At 39.6% G+C, this 17,500-nt stretch overlaps 2 protein-coding genes across 3 annotated transcripts in view; one reads left to right on the plus strand and one right to left on the minus strand.

Moving 5' to 3' along the window:
• LOC138049175 (dynein axonemal heavy chain 6-like) overlaps positions 1 to 7,930 on the plus strand; it is a 100,059-nt gene extending 92,129 nt beyond the window's left edge. Inside the window, exons 58-59 of one of the 2 annotated variants that reach the window (XR_011132311.1) lie at positions 4,398 to 4,451; positions 6,315 to 7,930. The gene's annotated coding sequence lies outside the window, so the exon portion shown is untranslated. The remainder of the gene's footprint in view (positions 1 to 4,397; positions 4,452 to 6,314) is intronic. The other variant, XM_068895348.1, reaches the window with a different exon arrangement.
• Positions 7,931 to 10,254: 2,324 nt separating this feature from the next.
• On the minus strand, positions 10,255 to 16,364 carry LOC138048774 (GFP-like fluorescent chromoprotein FP506). Its single transcript, XM_068894892.1, has 5 exons — positions 16,286 to 16,364; positions 15,314 to 15,411; positions 12,358 to 12,544; positions 10,906 to 11,162; positions 10,255 to 10,393 (listed from the first exon to the last, which is right to left on the minus strand). Exons 1-5 carry the CDS (start codon positions 16,301 to 16,303, stop codon positions 10,255 to 10,257), a joined length of 699 nt encoding a protein of 232 aa, XP_068750993.1. The 5' UTR covers positions 16,304 to 16,364.
• Between the last annotated feature and the right edge of the window lie 1,136 nt (positions 16,365 to 17,500).

Genomic DNA, 17,500 nt, shown 5'->3' on the forward strand with positions numbered 1-17,500 from the left:
TTTGGTGATCACATTTCCGCTCAGTATGTTCCTCTGGTTGTTCTAAAATTTCGTGGCATTGTCAAACTTTATACTTGCCAACTCTTTACGGCCACGTCTTTGAATATAAACCTTCAAACTTTGATCTTTCTTACATAGCTGAGCAACATAATTACTTTACTATACAAGTCCCGAGCTCCAGCACTTAAGCCTTGACTTCTTTTTTTGTCAAGTGTTGGCCAAAGTTCTGGTTCACGCCTTTACTTAGACGTGCTTAGAGTGGGTACATTTGCGGTCACTTGAGCAAGTACTGAAGTTGCACTCGGCAATTTTTCTTGCATCTCGTCTCGCAATTTTGTTGCTATAGAAGTTCTCACATTTCGAAACAAGTTGCTAGATGGTTGTTACATTGGGCAAGGTTTCTTGCAATTTGTCTCGTTTCCGATGATCACGTGGGGTTTTAAGGAACATTTTCATTGGCTGACAAATCGTTGCGACACAAGTTGTGGGACAGATGTTACACTACACAATGGTTGAAAAACTCGTTGCAATGTTGCAAGGAGAGTTGCGGAAATTAGAACTCAATTCTACTATCCGCAACGGTTTCTGCAACTTCTCTCGTAACTTTTTTGGCCGTTTCGAGGTATGTTACATTGGTCCATCTTTGGTGTTGAGCTTGCCTCGCCATGGCGTTGCGAGACAAGTTGCACGAAATATTGTACAGTATAACAGCACCGTAAAACTATTGATAGTAGAGAGTTTTAGCACCGACGACGAGAACGACTACGAGTACGAGATCTGGAAGCAAGTTCTAAGGAGCATGCGCAAAGTCTCAAGTCTCGTACTGCAAGCTCGCAGTACGACGAGTTTGAAGTGAAAAGTCGTAGTGGGAAAACGAGTTGGACCGCCGGCGTTAAAGTCCTTTTAATTTACTTTGCTTGTTTTAAATGCGCTTTAGAAGATTGATACAGACATTAACATATATATATATATATATTCAATGAAGTTTTGTGGTGAAAATAGGATATGGGCTCGGATTATTGGCACCGTTATAACAGCTTTTCGGAACTGCAGCCAGTTCGCGCTCGCCATGAAGTAAACAAGCGAAGGAAGGAAAACACTTGATTTTTTTACGACAGCTGATTTTTTCAGCCGATTTATCCTGACAGAAACTCGATAGACTAATTATTAGCGGTTTGCTTTTATTTGCTTTTGCTTTGGTAGGCGCAGCTTTACTCACCAAAAAACGAATTAAAAGTTCGACAACCGACTTCTGATCGAAATTTGTTCACGTGCAAGCTAAAGTTACCTCTTTTACAAGTTGTCATCAGCAAGCTAAGCGGTTTCAATGTCAATAGGTTAGGTCTAAACTAGTTATTTTTAAACTTGCTCTTGTAGCGCTTTCATAAACTTTTTGCTGGACGTGAAAGCGCCCGCTAAAGTTAAAAAACGGGGCCAAATTATTTTAGTACTCGTTGTTGATGTATGCTTAACCTTATATTTTTTCGACGAGTACGACTACGAGAACGAACTAAACTCGTACTCGTAGTCGTTTTTGTCGTCGGTGCTAAAACTATCTAGGACTTATCTACCGGGCTGAAGTCCGGTATCGCGTTACCCACCTTTTTGAACAATGTTGTGTACGCTCGAAAAAAATGTCGTAGCATTTTGAAACACTTTTAGAACGCTGCGCCAATCGTAAGTCATGTCGTAAAAAAACCTAACCTTTCCTTGTAAGTGATGTCGTAAGCCTGTCGCATGCGCCTAAAATCGTACTGTGTAAATCGGCCCTTAGTCTTCTCGAATAAGGACGATAGACTGTTGGGCCCCGTCTCGCAACCCTTCATTGCTCATTGCCTTGCTGGACGTAAAAGAACACCCACACACACACGCACACACACACTATTCGCCAAGAGTAAGGCATGGAGTTCCCGGTGTTGTGGTCTGTACTCTGTGGTATATCACAATTGGGAGGGTAAAGGCTGGTTTTCACTATCGACGGAGTCGGAGTCAACAGTAGTTGGAGTCGTAAGAGCGCTCATGACCTACTGAAAATGAAAGATCGGAGTCGTAAGCGGAGTCTTAAGCTCGACGTAATCGGAGTAAAAAGAATCGGAACGTTCCCATTTTAGTCCGACTCCACTTATGACATCGCCGCTTATGATCCAGTGAAAACTAGATTGTCGGAATCGGAAGCAGAAGCGGAAGAACCAAACCAAGCACAATGCTCCAATTATCGTGATTGGTTTATTCTTCTGCTTCCGAATCCGACAATGCAGTTTTACTGGATCGTAAGCGACGGAGTCGTAAGCGGAATCGGTATTCTGCTTCCGACTCCGACAGTTTGGTTTTTGCTAGATCGTATCGCTCTGCGCTTCTGATTACGACTCCAATTCCTACGGCCGTCGCTAGTGAAAACCAGCCTTAAACGATCGGAGATACTAGCTACACCAATCTACTCTAAACTCCGAGGGTAAAGAAAAAGATGATAATGATGATGATGATTATGATGATGAGGAGATGGACAAGTGAGATTTCCACTCTTCAGTTCTTTTGTCGGAACCCTCATAAAAACCTTTCCTACCCTTTTCATATTTTGTCGGTGGCTTTGATAATAGATTTCTACCAGTCGTATGCTGACGGACTACATCCGTACCGGGGAGAGAGCGGATACATAAATAGGGAACGTCCCTTTCAAGTCCGGCTATATGAGCCATAGCTAAGTATGTTTTCGGTACGGTACCATTGCTTGCTTCCCTCCTATCGAGTTCGTTGTAATTCGATTGGCTGTAAATACTCTTTTTCTTTGGCCATCTCAGTTTTATCAGAAGTGACACACAAACAGCGATTTTATATGATTGTATATACCGGTAGTATGTCTATATACTATAGACACACTGTATATCTTTATTTATTGTATGTCTAAGATATCGAAAAACTAAAACAGGATTGCATTATAGAAAAAGTGAACATTTTAAAGCATTAATTAATTGTCATCATACGTCGGTTCTTGCGGACCATGTTACATCAACTGGTGACAGTTTAAAATGGGATCATTTTGAAATTTTTGGCGAAAGGGCGATCCGACACTCACTGTAAAATAAAGGAGACACTGTTGATCAAAGATTTAAAGCCGGCCGTAAATGAATATGTCAGCATTGAAAAGCTTTGTCTTTATTGCCGGTTTTCACTGTCACACCATCATCAAAACCATTCAACAAATAAAGTCGAGAATCAAAGAGGTAAAAAAAGATGAATATTCGAACACTTTCGCAAAGCTTCAAGTCTGTGCGACATTTCGTGCGGGAGATATTCGAAGGAATGTTTTACTCAAATTTGTAAGGCTTTGTATGGAGACGCCACGTTCGTGTCCCTAGGGCTGAGGGGCACAAATATGGCGACCGGAAGCTAACAAAAACATATGTCATCGAGTTTTGTTATAAAAAGCCTGTAAGCGTCTTTTGAGGGCTCATAAACATCTACGGTATATGAGTACTTACTCTCATTCAAGGATTGTTAAGATTGCAAAATCTCAGCAGATAAATCACTTTTTTAACCTGCATGACAGCATTCTCGGCCGCCATTTTAATATCGTGTCACGCAAAAGCTTAGAAATTCAACCTTGCTTTATCACAAGACGAAAAACGCTTTTAAACTGAAAATGTGTGAAAAGATAAGTCTTCAGCTGTTCTATTAACTAACTAAAATAAGATGTCAAAAGGATTGAAAATTCCTTATTTTTTAATTTTGATGACGTCACGTGACAACAAAGAATTAGTTTTTGTCACCTCTTTTGTTACTTAATAGGTAATAGTTAATAAGTTAGTGATCCTGTATATTTAAACTCCAATTTTGTATTAACCGTCACTTCTGAAGATGTACGCAGAAGCATACGAAACGACAAGTAAAAGATCATTTCAAGGAAAAAGGAAAGGAACTTTATTTAAGTGTCTAGTCGTTCTAGCGCTGGAGCGCTAATTGGGGACACTGTACACTGAAATGAACAATGAAAGTAAATCAAGTCAAATGTCCGTCTTTTGAGGGAGGGTAAACCGGAGTACCCGGAGAAAACCTCTCGGTGCAGAGTAGAGAACCAACAAACTCAACCCACATATGACGCCGAGTCTGGGAATCGAACCCGGGCCACATTTTTGGGAGACGAGTGCTCTCACCACTGCGCCACCCCTGCACCCCAAAATGTTGCGTTTATATATGATGTTTGTCACCGCTGTTTGTGTGTTATTTCGATTGTGTGTTTTTTCTATGCATGACGTAAGTTGCGAACACCGGTGGCGTTTTTGGACGTCGTTTTTGGGGGAACCAATGTTGGAAATATTTCGGTCTCCTATCACAGGCTGAACAACAGCCCACATACCTTTCACAGTGAAAATAAACGTTTTGTAATTTACTTCTCACAGTTCTTTGTTGATGCAGAAATCTATCTATATCAAGGATGAAAGTTTAAAAGACAGGTGAACCTTTTAATAACATTGATTTTCAATGCCGTCACTTCCTGTACTGCCCTTTTGTTAATTTGTTTTTGCTTTTGAGCCCTCCGTTTTTTTTATTAAACTGCACAATAGTGTACTTTTTGCTAATTTAAAAAAAGAGTCACTTTGGCATCAGTGCATGCTGTTGAGATAAATCTTGTCATCAAGAACACAATGACTACATGAATAATAGCGTGGATTTCCGCCCTAAAAATAATTAAAAATTATAGTTTATAAGTGAAAATGTATTGCCCATTTTTTAAAGGAGGTTGGAATAAGTCATAGTACGTTCAAACGCTCATATCACTATGGTCGTGAATGACTCAGTATTTCCAAATGTTAGTTCGTACCTTTCAAACAATGCGACATTGTGTCATAGTCTTTATCTATTCCTGGATATGAAACTTCGAGAGAGTTTACCAAGCTTCTACATTGTAACTGCAATAGCTGTATGTGTGCTGAACGTTTTGACCGCTTGTTCGGCATTGGCTTTGAATGCAATAGCCGTCTTAACAATATTGCTTATTCCAGAGCTTCGCCAGCAGCCAAAGAACTTCTTGCTTTGTTCGTTGGCCGTTTCGGATTTTTTGGTTGGTCTTCTGTGTCAACCTTCGTTCATTATGGCAGAGATTTTGCTAATTTTAGGACGAATGGACCTGTACTGCTACACGGTATTTTTTCACTTCTATACAAGTTGGGTTTTTTGTGGAACTTCCTTTTTGACCCTCTCTGCTATCAGTATCGAGCGATATCTTGCCCTCCAATTTCACCTTCGATATACGCAATTCATAACAACCTCCCGTGTGATAATCTCGGTGTTAAGCTATTGGTCAATATGGATAATTTGGTTAACAGTTGTATGGTTTGGAGTCCAAAAGCGAGTTTTGATAGACTCGCTTATTGCGCTTTGCTTTTTAATAGCGGCAATTGATGGATGCTGTTATTTTTTTATTGTGAAAATCGTTAAAAGACACAATTCGCAGATTCAGCAGCCGACGTCACGTTGTGCGAAAGATATAGCACGTTATCGACGGACTGCAAATACCATGTTCCTTCTTGTTTCTGCGTTTGTTTTGAGTTACCTGCCGTTTGCGATTACTTCAGGAATAAGCGCTTTGCAAAAAAGCGAGAACTTGAGAACGTCGGCGGCACACTGTGTGGCTGTTACGTTTGTTTCCGCCAATTCTTGCATTAATCCATTGATTTACTTTTGGCGCGTGGGTGAATTTCGTGAAGACGCAAAACGAACTTTAAGGAAATTGAATCTCATTAATCTGATGGGAAGAGTAAGCTCAAGGTTTCAAACAAGGGTACGATCACCTGCTTCGTAATTTTCGCAAAAAAGTCCCGCTGTTTTATCAACAGATTGTAAACTAGAGAAAAACACAAGACATTGTCTCTTCGGTATCTTGCAAGAGCCAAACTCTTTCTTCCTGGAGAGTTTTTTTGTTACACAGATGTTAAAAAAATGTCGTGGTGGGTTTTCTTTCAACATCCCCCAAAGGCCATTAAAAAAGTGCTATCGGCACATTCTAGAATACCTAGTCTTGAAAGATATATCCAAGATAAAAGACGCAAAAGTTTCCTGACCTTTTGTTTTACGTAGCTCTGATACGCGAGCAATTTCCCATGCAAACTTTGAAGGATGTCGTTTGTAAAATGCCCCACGCGAAAGTCTTCAGTGTTGTTGATTCTAATCACGGGTTCTGGCAAGTAAAATTAGACAAGGACAGTAGCAAACTATCTACTTTCAACACACCCTTTGGCAGATACAGCTATAAACGCTTTACCTCTCAGCTTTTACCCCTGAAGTAGTTCAGAATTTTCATGTCACATTTGTTCCAGGATATTGATGATGTCGAAGTCATTGTTGATGACGCAGTTGTATGGGAGCAGGTTCTTGAGCAGGACGATGTCTGCGTTCGACAGGTCTGGACTGTTGTCGCGGACGCAAACTCAGGCTTAACAGAGAAAACGCCATTTTTGTACATGTGTCTGAAGCGAGTTATGTGGTTCACGTGTTAAATGCAGAGGGAATCAAACCAGACACCCTGGAAGTGGACGCAATCGTGGTCATGCCACGCCCAGTTGATCGTTCAGATTTGCAGAGTTTATTGGGTATCGTAACTTACTAGTTCAAGTTTATTCCAAAAGTGTCACAGAAAAGGGCTCCCCTCAGTGTGTCTACTGCTTCCGAAAGATGTTCAGTGGCCCCAAGGACAAGTTAAGGATGAAGCATTTACACACCAAAAGACCGAAATCGCCTCTACCACTACCCTATATGTTCAAAAGAAATGATTGCTGTGATTCTACAAAACGGGCGTCCAGTGAGCTATGCCTCGAAAGCATTGACTCTGAGTCAGCAGAATTATGCACAATTGGAAAAAGAAATCTCGGCGTTTGTCTTCTGGTTGCCATTGCTTCCATGATTATCTGTATGGACAACTACGTGAAGTGACTGAAGAAAGTAACCACATACCATTGAAAGTGTCTTGAAGAAACCTATACAACAAGTTCTCCTCCAGCTACAGAAGATGATACTCAGAATCAAACCTTCTGCAGTCAAAGTGAAATACACATCTGGTAGCTAGCGTGTCTGAGCAGATGCACTTTCTAAAGCCTTTTTTTCCGGTCGAACTATCAGGTCAGCCTGATTACTTTGAAATTCACGTCCTGGAATCGAGACCGGACTCATATCTGAGACCACGCTTCAAAAGCTGACTGACGCGACTATCAAAGATCCAGAGCTTCAGCAGCTGCACAAGGTTGTCATGTATGGTTGGCAACAAACCAAAGAGGAAACACCACCGGAAGCCAAGCTGCACCAGAATTACAGGGATGAGATAAGCTGTGACGATGGGTTGATGTTCAAGGGAGATCGTATAATTGTTCAACGCAGCGTCCAGAAATCCTACCTTGGATAAATGCAGCTCATTTGGGAGTAAAAAAAAGAAATGCAAAGCACGAGACAGAAAACAGGTTCACGTATCGTCAGCTGACTAAATCATAAGGGGGACTCAAAGGGCACCCCAGAGTTTGATTGAGACTTTATAGACACTTCTGAGTTTCAAAGTTAAGATTTTGCTTTGTAGCTTCTAGTTCATGGTTTCATAGATTTCACACGGCCGTGACTTAGATCGCTTACGAAAGGGAGATGTCACGTTTACAGTTCCTGCGTGACTTCTTAGTCCCGAGAACAATAAATAGATCACGAACTTTGTCCCGGCTTTCAGTCTGTTTTTAGTTAAGTTATGACAATCGCCAAAAGTATTAAAGTGCAAAAACAAAAAAGTTGTCAAACTCATGTCAATGCAAAGAGACCGAAAGAAACAAATTAATATTATCGACAAAACACCGCAAATCGGAGGCACTGGCTTGAAGAAAAGGCAGATTGCGAGGAGAATCTCTTTCCTGAAATTGAACTAAAAAGGATGAGATCTGAAACTTAAGGCTTTGGGTGTATGGTTGTCCATTGACCCGACACTAGTCACGGAAGTGAAATACAACCAATAAACAAAAAATTAAGAGTACTCTGAGCTCTTGGGAACTGCGTCTTCTTAGACTGTTGGGTAAAATAGTAGTTTTAAAAAGTTTAATCGTCTGTATATTGTCACCTTTGCCGACAGACCACGAGGCAATTAAGGAAGTAAATAATCTTTGTTACAGTTTTCTGTGGGGAGACAATTATTTTCTATGGTAATAAGAAGGACTTGTCAATGATCGGAATAACCGTTACCTTTCTATAAGATTTACTGCAAATTTGGTCAGAAATTGCCTTTGAGGATACGATGGCTTGTACACGTGCACAGCTTCGGTCACGGTCCATCTGGTTTAACTCTCGGCAGAATCTAACCATGAGCCATTTAATGACTAACGACGCCACTTTTCTTTCTGTCTTGGATTTTAAAGAACGTTACAAAATCAAGCCAACCTTTTCGTCTTTTATGGGCATCATTTCAGCCGTCTCCCCGAAAATCTGGCATTTTTCTCGAGCTTTTTGTACAAACCTTACACCGCTATTCTTTCTCCTTTTCATGATTTGTTTCCTTCTATCTTTTCCATACTATACGTACTAACAATCTTAGTTTTCTGATTTTCTGTGCCAGACGTTACAGCTTTTGTTCTGGTATCCAACTGCGTTAGCGATCGCGCTGTCTTGACACATGGCATTCACATACAACACGGTTGTAACTTCGCCCTACGATATCTGAATTCCTTTCTATCTTATTTTCACGAAGACATCATGTTGGTCATTTACAGAGGAGATACGGGCTGGCGATTGATGTCAGCTATTGATCTGAGTAGCGAACCCCGCTCTCACGCAATGTGTGCGTTGCAATCGAACAGACAAAGAAGAAATTTTTACTTTTCGTTCCAGTAGACAGCTTCGGCATACGCTTAAAAAACAGCTGCGGAAAACCAGCCACTTCAAGTTCTCAGCGGGCCACCGTTGAACTTTCAGGGTTCAGGAACGGAGGGTGGGTGATTCGAGTTGAAAATCAATTTTATTTAGTTTTGTACCCAGAACACCCAAGATCTATCTTTCTCAGCCCTGTATGATATTCTTTTCTTGTTAAGTTGCAGCTCGGATTAGTTCTTTTGTTCCAATACCTAACCCCACTCCCCCACAACAAAACATTTTCAATCCCGAGGCGCCTCGCGGTCTCTTAATTGTCTGAAAATTAACAGCTGCGCAGAGACGCCGGAAGTTAGTTTTGATTCACGACCAAGACGACGTTAGAACCAGACCACGCGGCGGTGATCTAACCCGAAGGTCGTGGGTTCAATTCCCACCCTGGTCAGAGTTTTTCTCTGTCCTTGTGTGGGCCCATTTTCATTAGTAGGGCTACCGCTCACATGGTTCATATGGGGTTGAAAACTAGCACTTTACATTACACTCTAATCAGTTAAGTAAGGGAGCTTGAGGATCTTTTAAATTTTATCGCCGTAACTGACACGGCTTGTCCCACTTTTTACGGCTTTATCACTCTGCAGGATTTGTTTTCACACAATTTTCCTATGCAGGACTTTTTGACCACTGCCAGAATGCAAGTTTTTTGCTCGTTGGCACTCTATCGATAGGTCAGTATATCTAGCATATAAGTTTGCCGAAGAATTTCGTACACAACGCTGTGCCTCACTTTATATTCCACACAAAATAAAGAACGTTACCACTCTTAGCACTTGTAAACTCAGAAATGAGGCTGGCTGCTGTACCTTATGATCAGACACAACAATTCGGCATTAACTTTAAAAACTTTATCAACGAATTTTAACGGAAAATAAAAAAGGAACAAGGACTATTAGGAAAACATTCATTTGCCAATGAGAAGGCATTGGACAAATCTATTCTGATTCCAAGCTTGTTATATGGTCTTTTGACATGCATTTGCCAATATTTTAAAGTTTGTTGTTCGTGAATTATAGATATTAGAAATAACTGCCTCAGAAAAAGCGAGTTTGCTTCCTCATCTGACAAAACAACCCAGCAGCACTCTCCTCTAATATGCATTTGGTCATCAAAGTGCTGAATGAGTAACAACTTGAAATCAGATAAGAATCTTTTTCAGATGGGTGTGAGTGTAACGCAATAAGCGGTTATTGATATATACGGTGGATGGATTAATTTTCTTGTCACGGAGCATTTATTACTGGTTCAACGTAAGAAAACAACTCAAAGTAGATTGTTTCAAATGTGCTTTATTTCTACTGGCCTGGTTCGAACTACATTGTCATCAGGGTAACGAGCACGCACATGCAACAGCATGTTGGAACTACATTGTTATCAGGGTAATGTGGATCGGTATGCAATAGCATTTTCTACCAGTCGCCATTTCTGGTTCTTAGCATCGCTGCGGTCTTCCCGGGTGAGCTTATGTTGGATGAAGTGCCATTCCGGCATCTTTTTGGGGTCAGACTTTGCTCTGTGGAGAACAGAAAAGAATCACTCTTTAGCATTCCATCCTGGAATGTGAGAGGAAGGAAACCAAGAAGACCATGTCTTGACTGCCATTTGGCACTAGAGAAAACTGGTAAGTGGACAATGGTCCCCGGGGCAATGGAGAACAGTAAACTTGATTGAAACTCGCCTTTTATACGTTTAGACAAGGACTGATCCATTGTCTCTTACGCATTCTTTAATTTTTTTTCCACACTCGACAGGTTGGTGGAATTAATCTAATTTCTATCATGGTTCTCAAGTGGTTTACGGTTAGTGGAATTTCAATATGGAACTATCTATTATGTAAGAAATCAAAGACGTGGAAATTCACTTTTTTGTTTTAAAAAAAAGATGGTTTCTGTCGGCTATGCTACACTAAGCTAGCCGTTCTTAATTTCGAAGTTGGGCTCATGCATTCAATAGAGGCTCTTTCAAATGATGGTCACCCTCAAAAAGTGAATTCAGAACTATTTATCTAAAAACAAAATGACGTACTTGTAAACTGTTTCAAACTGGCACCGGTAACGTCCACCATCCTTCAGAAGGAGGAACATGGTGACATCTCCTTTCAATATCCCCTCGTTAGGTATTGGTGTGATTTTCTCGCAGGATGGTTCCCAATTAGTTGTCATTTTTTTCATCACTGGTCCATCAGCAGGAAAGTTCACTCCATGAAACTTGGACTCGTGATAAAAACAGTTCTCTTCAACACTATCAAAGTAAAAACAATTTGATCGATAATAGAGACCATCGCAGGGAAATGAGAAATTTATGCAATTTTTTCAGACATCTTTTGCAACGTCATAAATTGCTCATTTCAGTGTGATGATGTCTCTACCATCAATGATCTCTACGATAACCATAAAATAATTTCATTCGTGCGAGGGTGTGCTTATATACATAGGCTTATACAAATAGTGATCACAGTCCAAGTATTTAATTTCGACGTTCGAAATGAACATGGAATGAAAAGTGTGCTTAATTGGTTGTTAAGGACGTTCGCGCGAAAATTTTTCAACATTGATTTTTTTCTGAAACTTTTACCACTGTAAGATGATGAGTTAGTTATGTCAGAAATGTAAAAAAATGGGGGGACACCGACTTCGTTTTGGAGAGAACATGCCCGGAAAAACACCCAAAATGTGACAAAATCGGGCTTCGTTAGCGAAGAAGGCCAGTGTCTGTAAACCCAAATATATTGCAATTAAATCTTTGAAGTGAAATCTTCTCTGCCAAATATTGTTTAAGTGGACTTATTAAGTGAACTTAGTCAACTGGTGAGGTTCCTTAAAGATCAAGTTCGCATTTAGCGACCACAGTTTCACTCGCCTTGCAGCCGCAGGATGGCAAGATTTGATGTCCCGTGAGCAGAAATCTTGAAATTTTTTTAACTTCCCACATTGACTTTTTGTTCATTTTTGGACAACGTGGATATAATTGTAAATAAAATCCGTTTCTGGAAAGAAAAATAGGGGTCACCGAACGTCCAAGACCGTTAAATCCAGGCAAAGCTATAGCAATGGCCTTTTGCCTTATCATTTCTCATTTTATTCCTTAGCGCGCGCGCTCGTGTATGACGTGGCATGTGCATTTGCGTGCGCAGTGAGGATGCGCAGAAACAATTGGCGCGAACGTCCTTAAGAGACGGGGAAGGTCTCAAATTCGTAGGGAGAAAAATCTATCCGGTTGATTATAGTGTTGATTACTTTGCCTTAGCAATAGAGATCAAGTCGTTGGATAATTGAAAGTGAGAAGTTGAGATTGGGGCGCCAGAGACTAACAAAACCATAAAGGAGACTTCCTCAACCACTAACCGGTCGGCTCAAGGTAGTATTAGACTTTGTGGCTAATTACCACCAAAAGCCAAAGATTAAGTCTCAAATGGAGCAAACCAAAGGCTTTCCATTTGTTATTAAGATATTAGAGTGACTGAGTTAATTTATGTACCTCAAAGAGAAAAGACCTTTGCCATGTATATCCAGCAGGACATGAATTCTTGAAATAGTCAACAAGGTCTTGAGGATATTTAGTAAAGACCCTGTTTCCGTAGTCAAACACAGCAGACAATATATCTTCGGAGAATGGCAGTGGTCCCCCTTCAACCACACACAGATCAATACTAGTCTGTTTCCCTCTAAACAATACGAACAAAATCGTATTACCAAATAAAAGCAACCAAGGAAGACCAATTTCGATATATTAAAATTCAGTACTAAACAAAAGACTCGAGGCCCTGGGGAATAAATATAAGGATTTGTATTAGCTTATTCCCCAGAGTCTCGAGATAATGCGTTTTGTTTAGGACTTAATTTTAATATGTTAAAAGTGGTCTATTAAAATCCTAAAACAAAAATGAAAGCTATTGAAGACTAAACTATCATCAGTGTATCTAAATTACAAAATGACCTAGAATAGTCTACATGAAATGGATTTACTGTGTCCAACTGACACTATTCGGCGAGAGCTTAAAGGCAAGTTTTGATGCACATGAGTGAAAAGAAAAAAATTCGATTATTCAAAACAAAACGATCAGTGATCAAACACCTCTGACCTGACAGCAATAAACAAACAAGCCTTGCAAATAATAACCAACAATTGTAATCAACAACTAAAACTGAAATTACATGCACAGTAATCTCTTTCACAACATTTTCCGTTTGACTGATAATCTTTAAGCTTTTTTACACCCTCTCTCTTCAGTTTAGAACAACAGCAAAAATCTTACTAATTAAAAAGTGAAGCTAAAGCGTAGTAAATAGGCCACTTTTGATATATCAATATTCACACTTGGCTACGAGGCTTTATGATTAATTTTGAAATCTCCCTTGACACTTGCGAGAGAAAGGAAAGATAACTCAACCGTGAAATTTGACCATAAAGCCTCGTAGCCATGCCTAAATATTGATATATCGAACTCGGCCTATTCGCTTACTCGACTTCAATTTCACACTCAAACAAAACAGCTTACGACTGAACATACACTTCACACAAAAGAAGCCTATACAATGTGTTTTTTGAAATATGCCAGAATCTCTGTCAACACAGAATTGCAAACGTTTTCAGGCCTTCTTCGTTTTTTTCAGCGAGTTTTACAAAGTATGTGAGGCAGCGAGGAAAACATTACCTGAAAGGTAAAAGCTAAGTGTCTTGTCTCTCGTTCTATTTCTCTTAGCTTTACGTTGTTCTTCATTGAAAATTTCTCTTCTTCTCCTTCCTCGGCTTCTCACGAGGCATTCTTCGCTTAAACTTATCAAATTTTGTCGCCTCTTCTCTCTCTTTTCTGCTCTTTAATATTTATGCACTAGTCAATTGAAACCACGGTCCCCCACCATCATCAGAATTAGCAAAATTTTATGTTGCTTGTATTCAATCTGTCTTACTTTATGGATGTCAGGTCTACCATTATAGTCTCCCCAATTATTTGAGCTTAAAGTGGTACTACGACCAAAAAAACAATTCTTTTTTTTCTTTGGATTTCAAAACTATATTAACTAAACACTAACTGAACAAAGTTTTAAGTTCTGATTTTAAAAAGACACCTGATTATTTTAACTGGAATTTTCTTATTTATTGGTCTAACTTTAAAATCTTGAGAGAGCTGGGTCGAGGAGAAAATGACGTCAAAGACTCACTAGTTTAAGAATGCAATGCGTGTGTACCCGGCCGAATTAATATGCAGCACGGGAGTTTCGGGCTTTCAGACTTTTAAACCCGTGTTTTGCATATGTAATAAATTGCGTTTACACGCTGAAATTTTAAGCTAGTGAGTAAATGACGTCATTTTCTCTAGATCCAACCCCGCCTCTGAGGTCCAATCGGTCAGTTTTGAACGTGAGTAATGGCGGACCGTGAAATCCAAAACTTACACTCAAAATAAACAGCCTTTGGATAAAACTCAAAGCTCAAAATTTTGCCAGTTAGGTGTTAAGCAAACACGCTTTCAAACTCTGAAGAAAAAAAGGAAATGATTTTTTGATCATAGTACCACTTTAAGTTTAGAGCGTGTCCAAAAGAGAGCCTTGAAAATTATATACGGTTATGATAATCGTTATAGAAAAGCGCTTCAGATGGCAGGGCTGAAAACCTAAAGGACAGGAGAGAAGACCTTTGCTTAAAATTTTTCAACAGCATCGTCTCCAATCCTTTGGATTGTCTATATCGCCTACTGCCTTTCGATAACCGAGATCAACTCATGGAATTACGACGACGCAGACCATTTAGAGTTTCCTTTAAAACAAACCGGTTCAGAGATACTTTCATTCCATTAAGCGCAAAACATTTTAACTGACATTTATTGTAATTATATATGTAAACTAATTCTTTCTTAGATTTTGTTGTTTAGTTCTACTACATAATTTGTACACCTTTGCAATTCAGCCTCTAGTTGCTATTAAGGTATTTTTAATAAACGTCTATCTATCTATCTATCTATCTATCTATCTATCTATCTATCTATCTATCTATCTATCTATCTATCTATCTATCTATCTATCTTTCTATCTTTCTATCTATCTATCTATCTATCTATCTATCTATCTATCTATCTATCTATCTATCTATCTATCTATCTATCTATCTATCTATCTATCCCCCTACCCCTGGGACGTAGCGGGGGAGTATCGGGAACTAGGCTTCCACGGGCTCAGTGGTTGGGCATCCGAACTCGTATGTTTGACTCCCGCAAACGAGCACCCGGAATTTTTCCGAGTATCCCCGAGTCAGCATCGGAAATAAATCGCTTCATTTCATGTTTGTTTTTAGAATGAACATTACATGGAAAATATCTTTTGATTCCCTGATTCTTTAACCTTTCTCATGATAGCGTAGACATATTGCAAAAATAAATAGACGACTGAATCGAAAGTTAGACAGTATATCTTACTAAAAAGGTTAAACCACTTACTCGAAAGGATCTCCAATGCCGTGGCCCGTGATTACAAATTTATGCCTATCAACACACCCTTCCAGGCGAAATTTCGTCGTCATGTTCTTTGTTAGACCCTGTATGCACAAAATGCAGAAAATTATCACCGCATGGCTCACAAATTTAAATTCACAAAAAAAAGATTGAAGCTTTACTATATTTTTCAGTTTTAGTTGTTTTTCTTGATTATTCCCACAAGGTGCTGATCATCATCATACGACAGAGCGAGGCTCCCATTAATAGTATACAATTCAACGACAAATCACAACACCGGGAATTCTATGCCCTTCTCTTTGCAAATAGTGTGCGAGTTCTAAACGTCCCACGAAATCTGTAAACAATAAAGTTAAGTAAACCCAGGGTTATGAAGCGGCGTCTAAGGCTTACAGTCCTTATAAAAGAAAACTTGGGCCTAATGAAATGCAGATGCAATTGCAAAGGTAGCACTTTTTCCTTAGTTATTTTAAGACCCTGATTGTTGGTCCGGCCATGGTTCGAGCCAACGCCCTCCGCACCCTTGACCGATGTGGTAGGCCGTTCATGACAATAAATGAAAATAGACCGAACATTGCATGAAGACTCTTAATCTCTAAGCTTCTCTGCTTCTCTGATAAGTTATCGAGGGTTTTTTGGCTTGTTTGGGTGGAAAACGATTAACCAACCCATTTTCACCATATAGGTAGAACTGATCACTTTTAATAACAGGAACGAAATATTGGTTTTCCAGGTCTTTGGTTGGTACACACTTTTTTAACATGTTTAATTCAGGAATAAAAAAATCACTGTTCTGAGCTTAAAAGTTTCTCTGGTGAAGTAGCTTGCAGGAGCCGTTGATTTCAATAAGCAAGTGTGGGCTTCAAAAATGGACACAAATTTTCGCAACATTTGAGGACTGTATAATGCTAAGCTATTAAATACCATCTCGCTAGTCCGAATCGAAAATTCACTTACGTTCTTTGAAAGAGCCATGTTGAGAACAGATCTCTTGATGCCTCAAAAGTGATACAAAAGTCGGGTAACTCTCTTGCAGTTCACACCGTCGCTGCCCAAACTCAACTGGATGTAATGTTAGGGTGGAGCGCTTTTACAGCCAAAGGGAACAAAGAAAACGGACGTTGATTGGCTCATCTGGATGTTGACAGGTTCGTCCGGTTCTTGACTTAGTGGGACAATAGTTCCACAAGAAGTCCGCGTGACTTACAGCAATCTGAGCAATGTAGTTTCCCAAAGTCTTCATTAGTTCTGTTACGTAATTCTGAACTCTCAAGCTCCAACTACTAGCAAACGTAATTGCAAAATCAGTCTAACAGTGTTTTCCTCCATTTTTCAAATTAACATATTTCTTGTATTGTGTCCTTCTATGAAATCTGGACCAAGGTTATTTGGATTCATTGTTTAGCGCTTGATTCCCATAAGTGTTGCCGAACTAATTTCAAGCGTATTGTCAACGACAGGGTTAGGGTTAGGACAACGACAACGACAACGACAAAATTTATTGAGAATTAGAAATAAATAATTACATTTCTTTCCCCCCGCAAATAGCTTATAAACTAATAGGGTTAGGGTTAGGATTAGGCTTAGGGTTAGGGTTAGGGTTAGGGATCAAAACTTAACTTTTCAAAAAATTCAGCTAGAAAATAGGGTGCAGAAAATTCTAGATGACCTTTTTAGGCTAAAAATCCGTTTAAAATGGGGCATTATACCTTTTTTTAGACGTTCGAAAATCCTAGGACAGGAAGGCAAGCTGGAAATTTACAACAAATGATCCGAAAATTCTAGATCTCAAATCGTCTTCCGAACAGATATTTTCCGAAATTGACGTTGGGTGCCCCTGACTGATTCCCGTTTGTTTAAAGCATGTACATTTTTCAAATGCAGAACAATCGTATTTTGCTTGATCTTTTGAACTCTGCATGAACGGACGTGTCTTGCATAAAATTGATCGTAGAGAGGTACTAAATAATTAAAAGAAATATTAAGCGCTTGGAACCCAACCGTAGAGGTCAAATGAAAAGGTTTCTTTTTTAATTTAGCTAAGACTATATTTGGAGGGCGTACCGTATTTACTTGATTAAACGCCGCCCTTCCATCTGACGCTGCAGATGGAAGGAAAAATACGAGTAATCGCCGCCCTCGCTTTTGATTCTCTGAACGTTGATCAAAAAC

Source organism: Montipora capricornis, chromosome 5, assembly GCF_036669925.1.
Source record: "Montipora capricornis isolate CH-2021 chromosome 5, ASM3666992v2, whole genome shotgun sequence".
In the NCBI taxonomy this organism is placed as follows: Eukaryota; Metazoa; Cnidaria; class Anthozoa; order Scleractinia; family Acroporidae; genus Montipora; species Montipora capricornis.

Excerpts from the sequence above, each read along its gene's own strand:
- LOC138048774 (XM_068894892.1), bottom strand. Across the intron at positions 12,545-15,313 it reads GGCATTGGAGATCCTTTCGA|AGGGAAACAGACTAGTATTG; the intron begins GTAAGTGGTTTA and ends CGTATTGTTTAG. Across the intron at positions 11,163-12,357 it reads AAAGGTCTTTTCTCTTTGAG|GATGGTCTCTATTATCGATC; the intron begins GTACATAAATTA and ends TCATTTCCCTGC.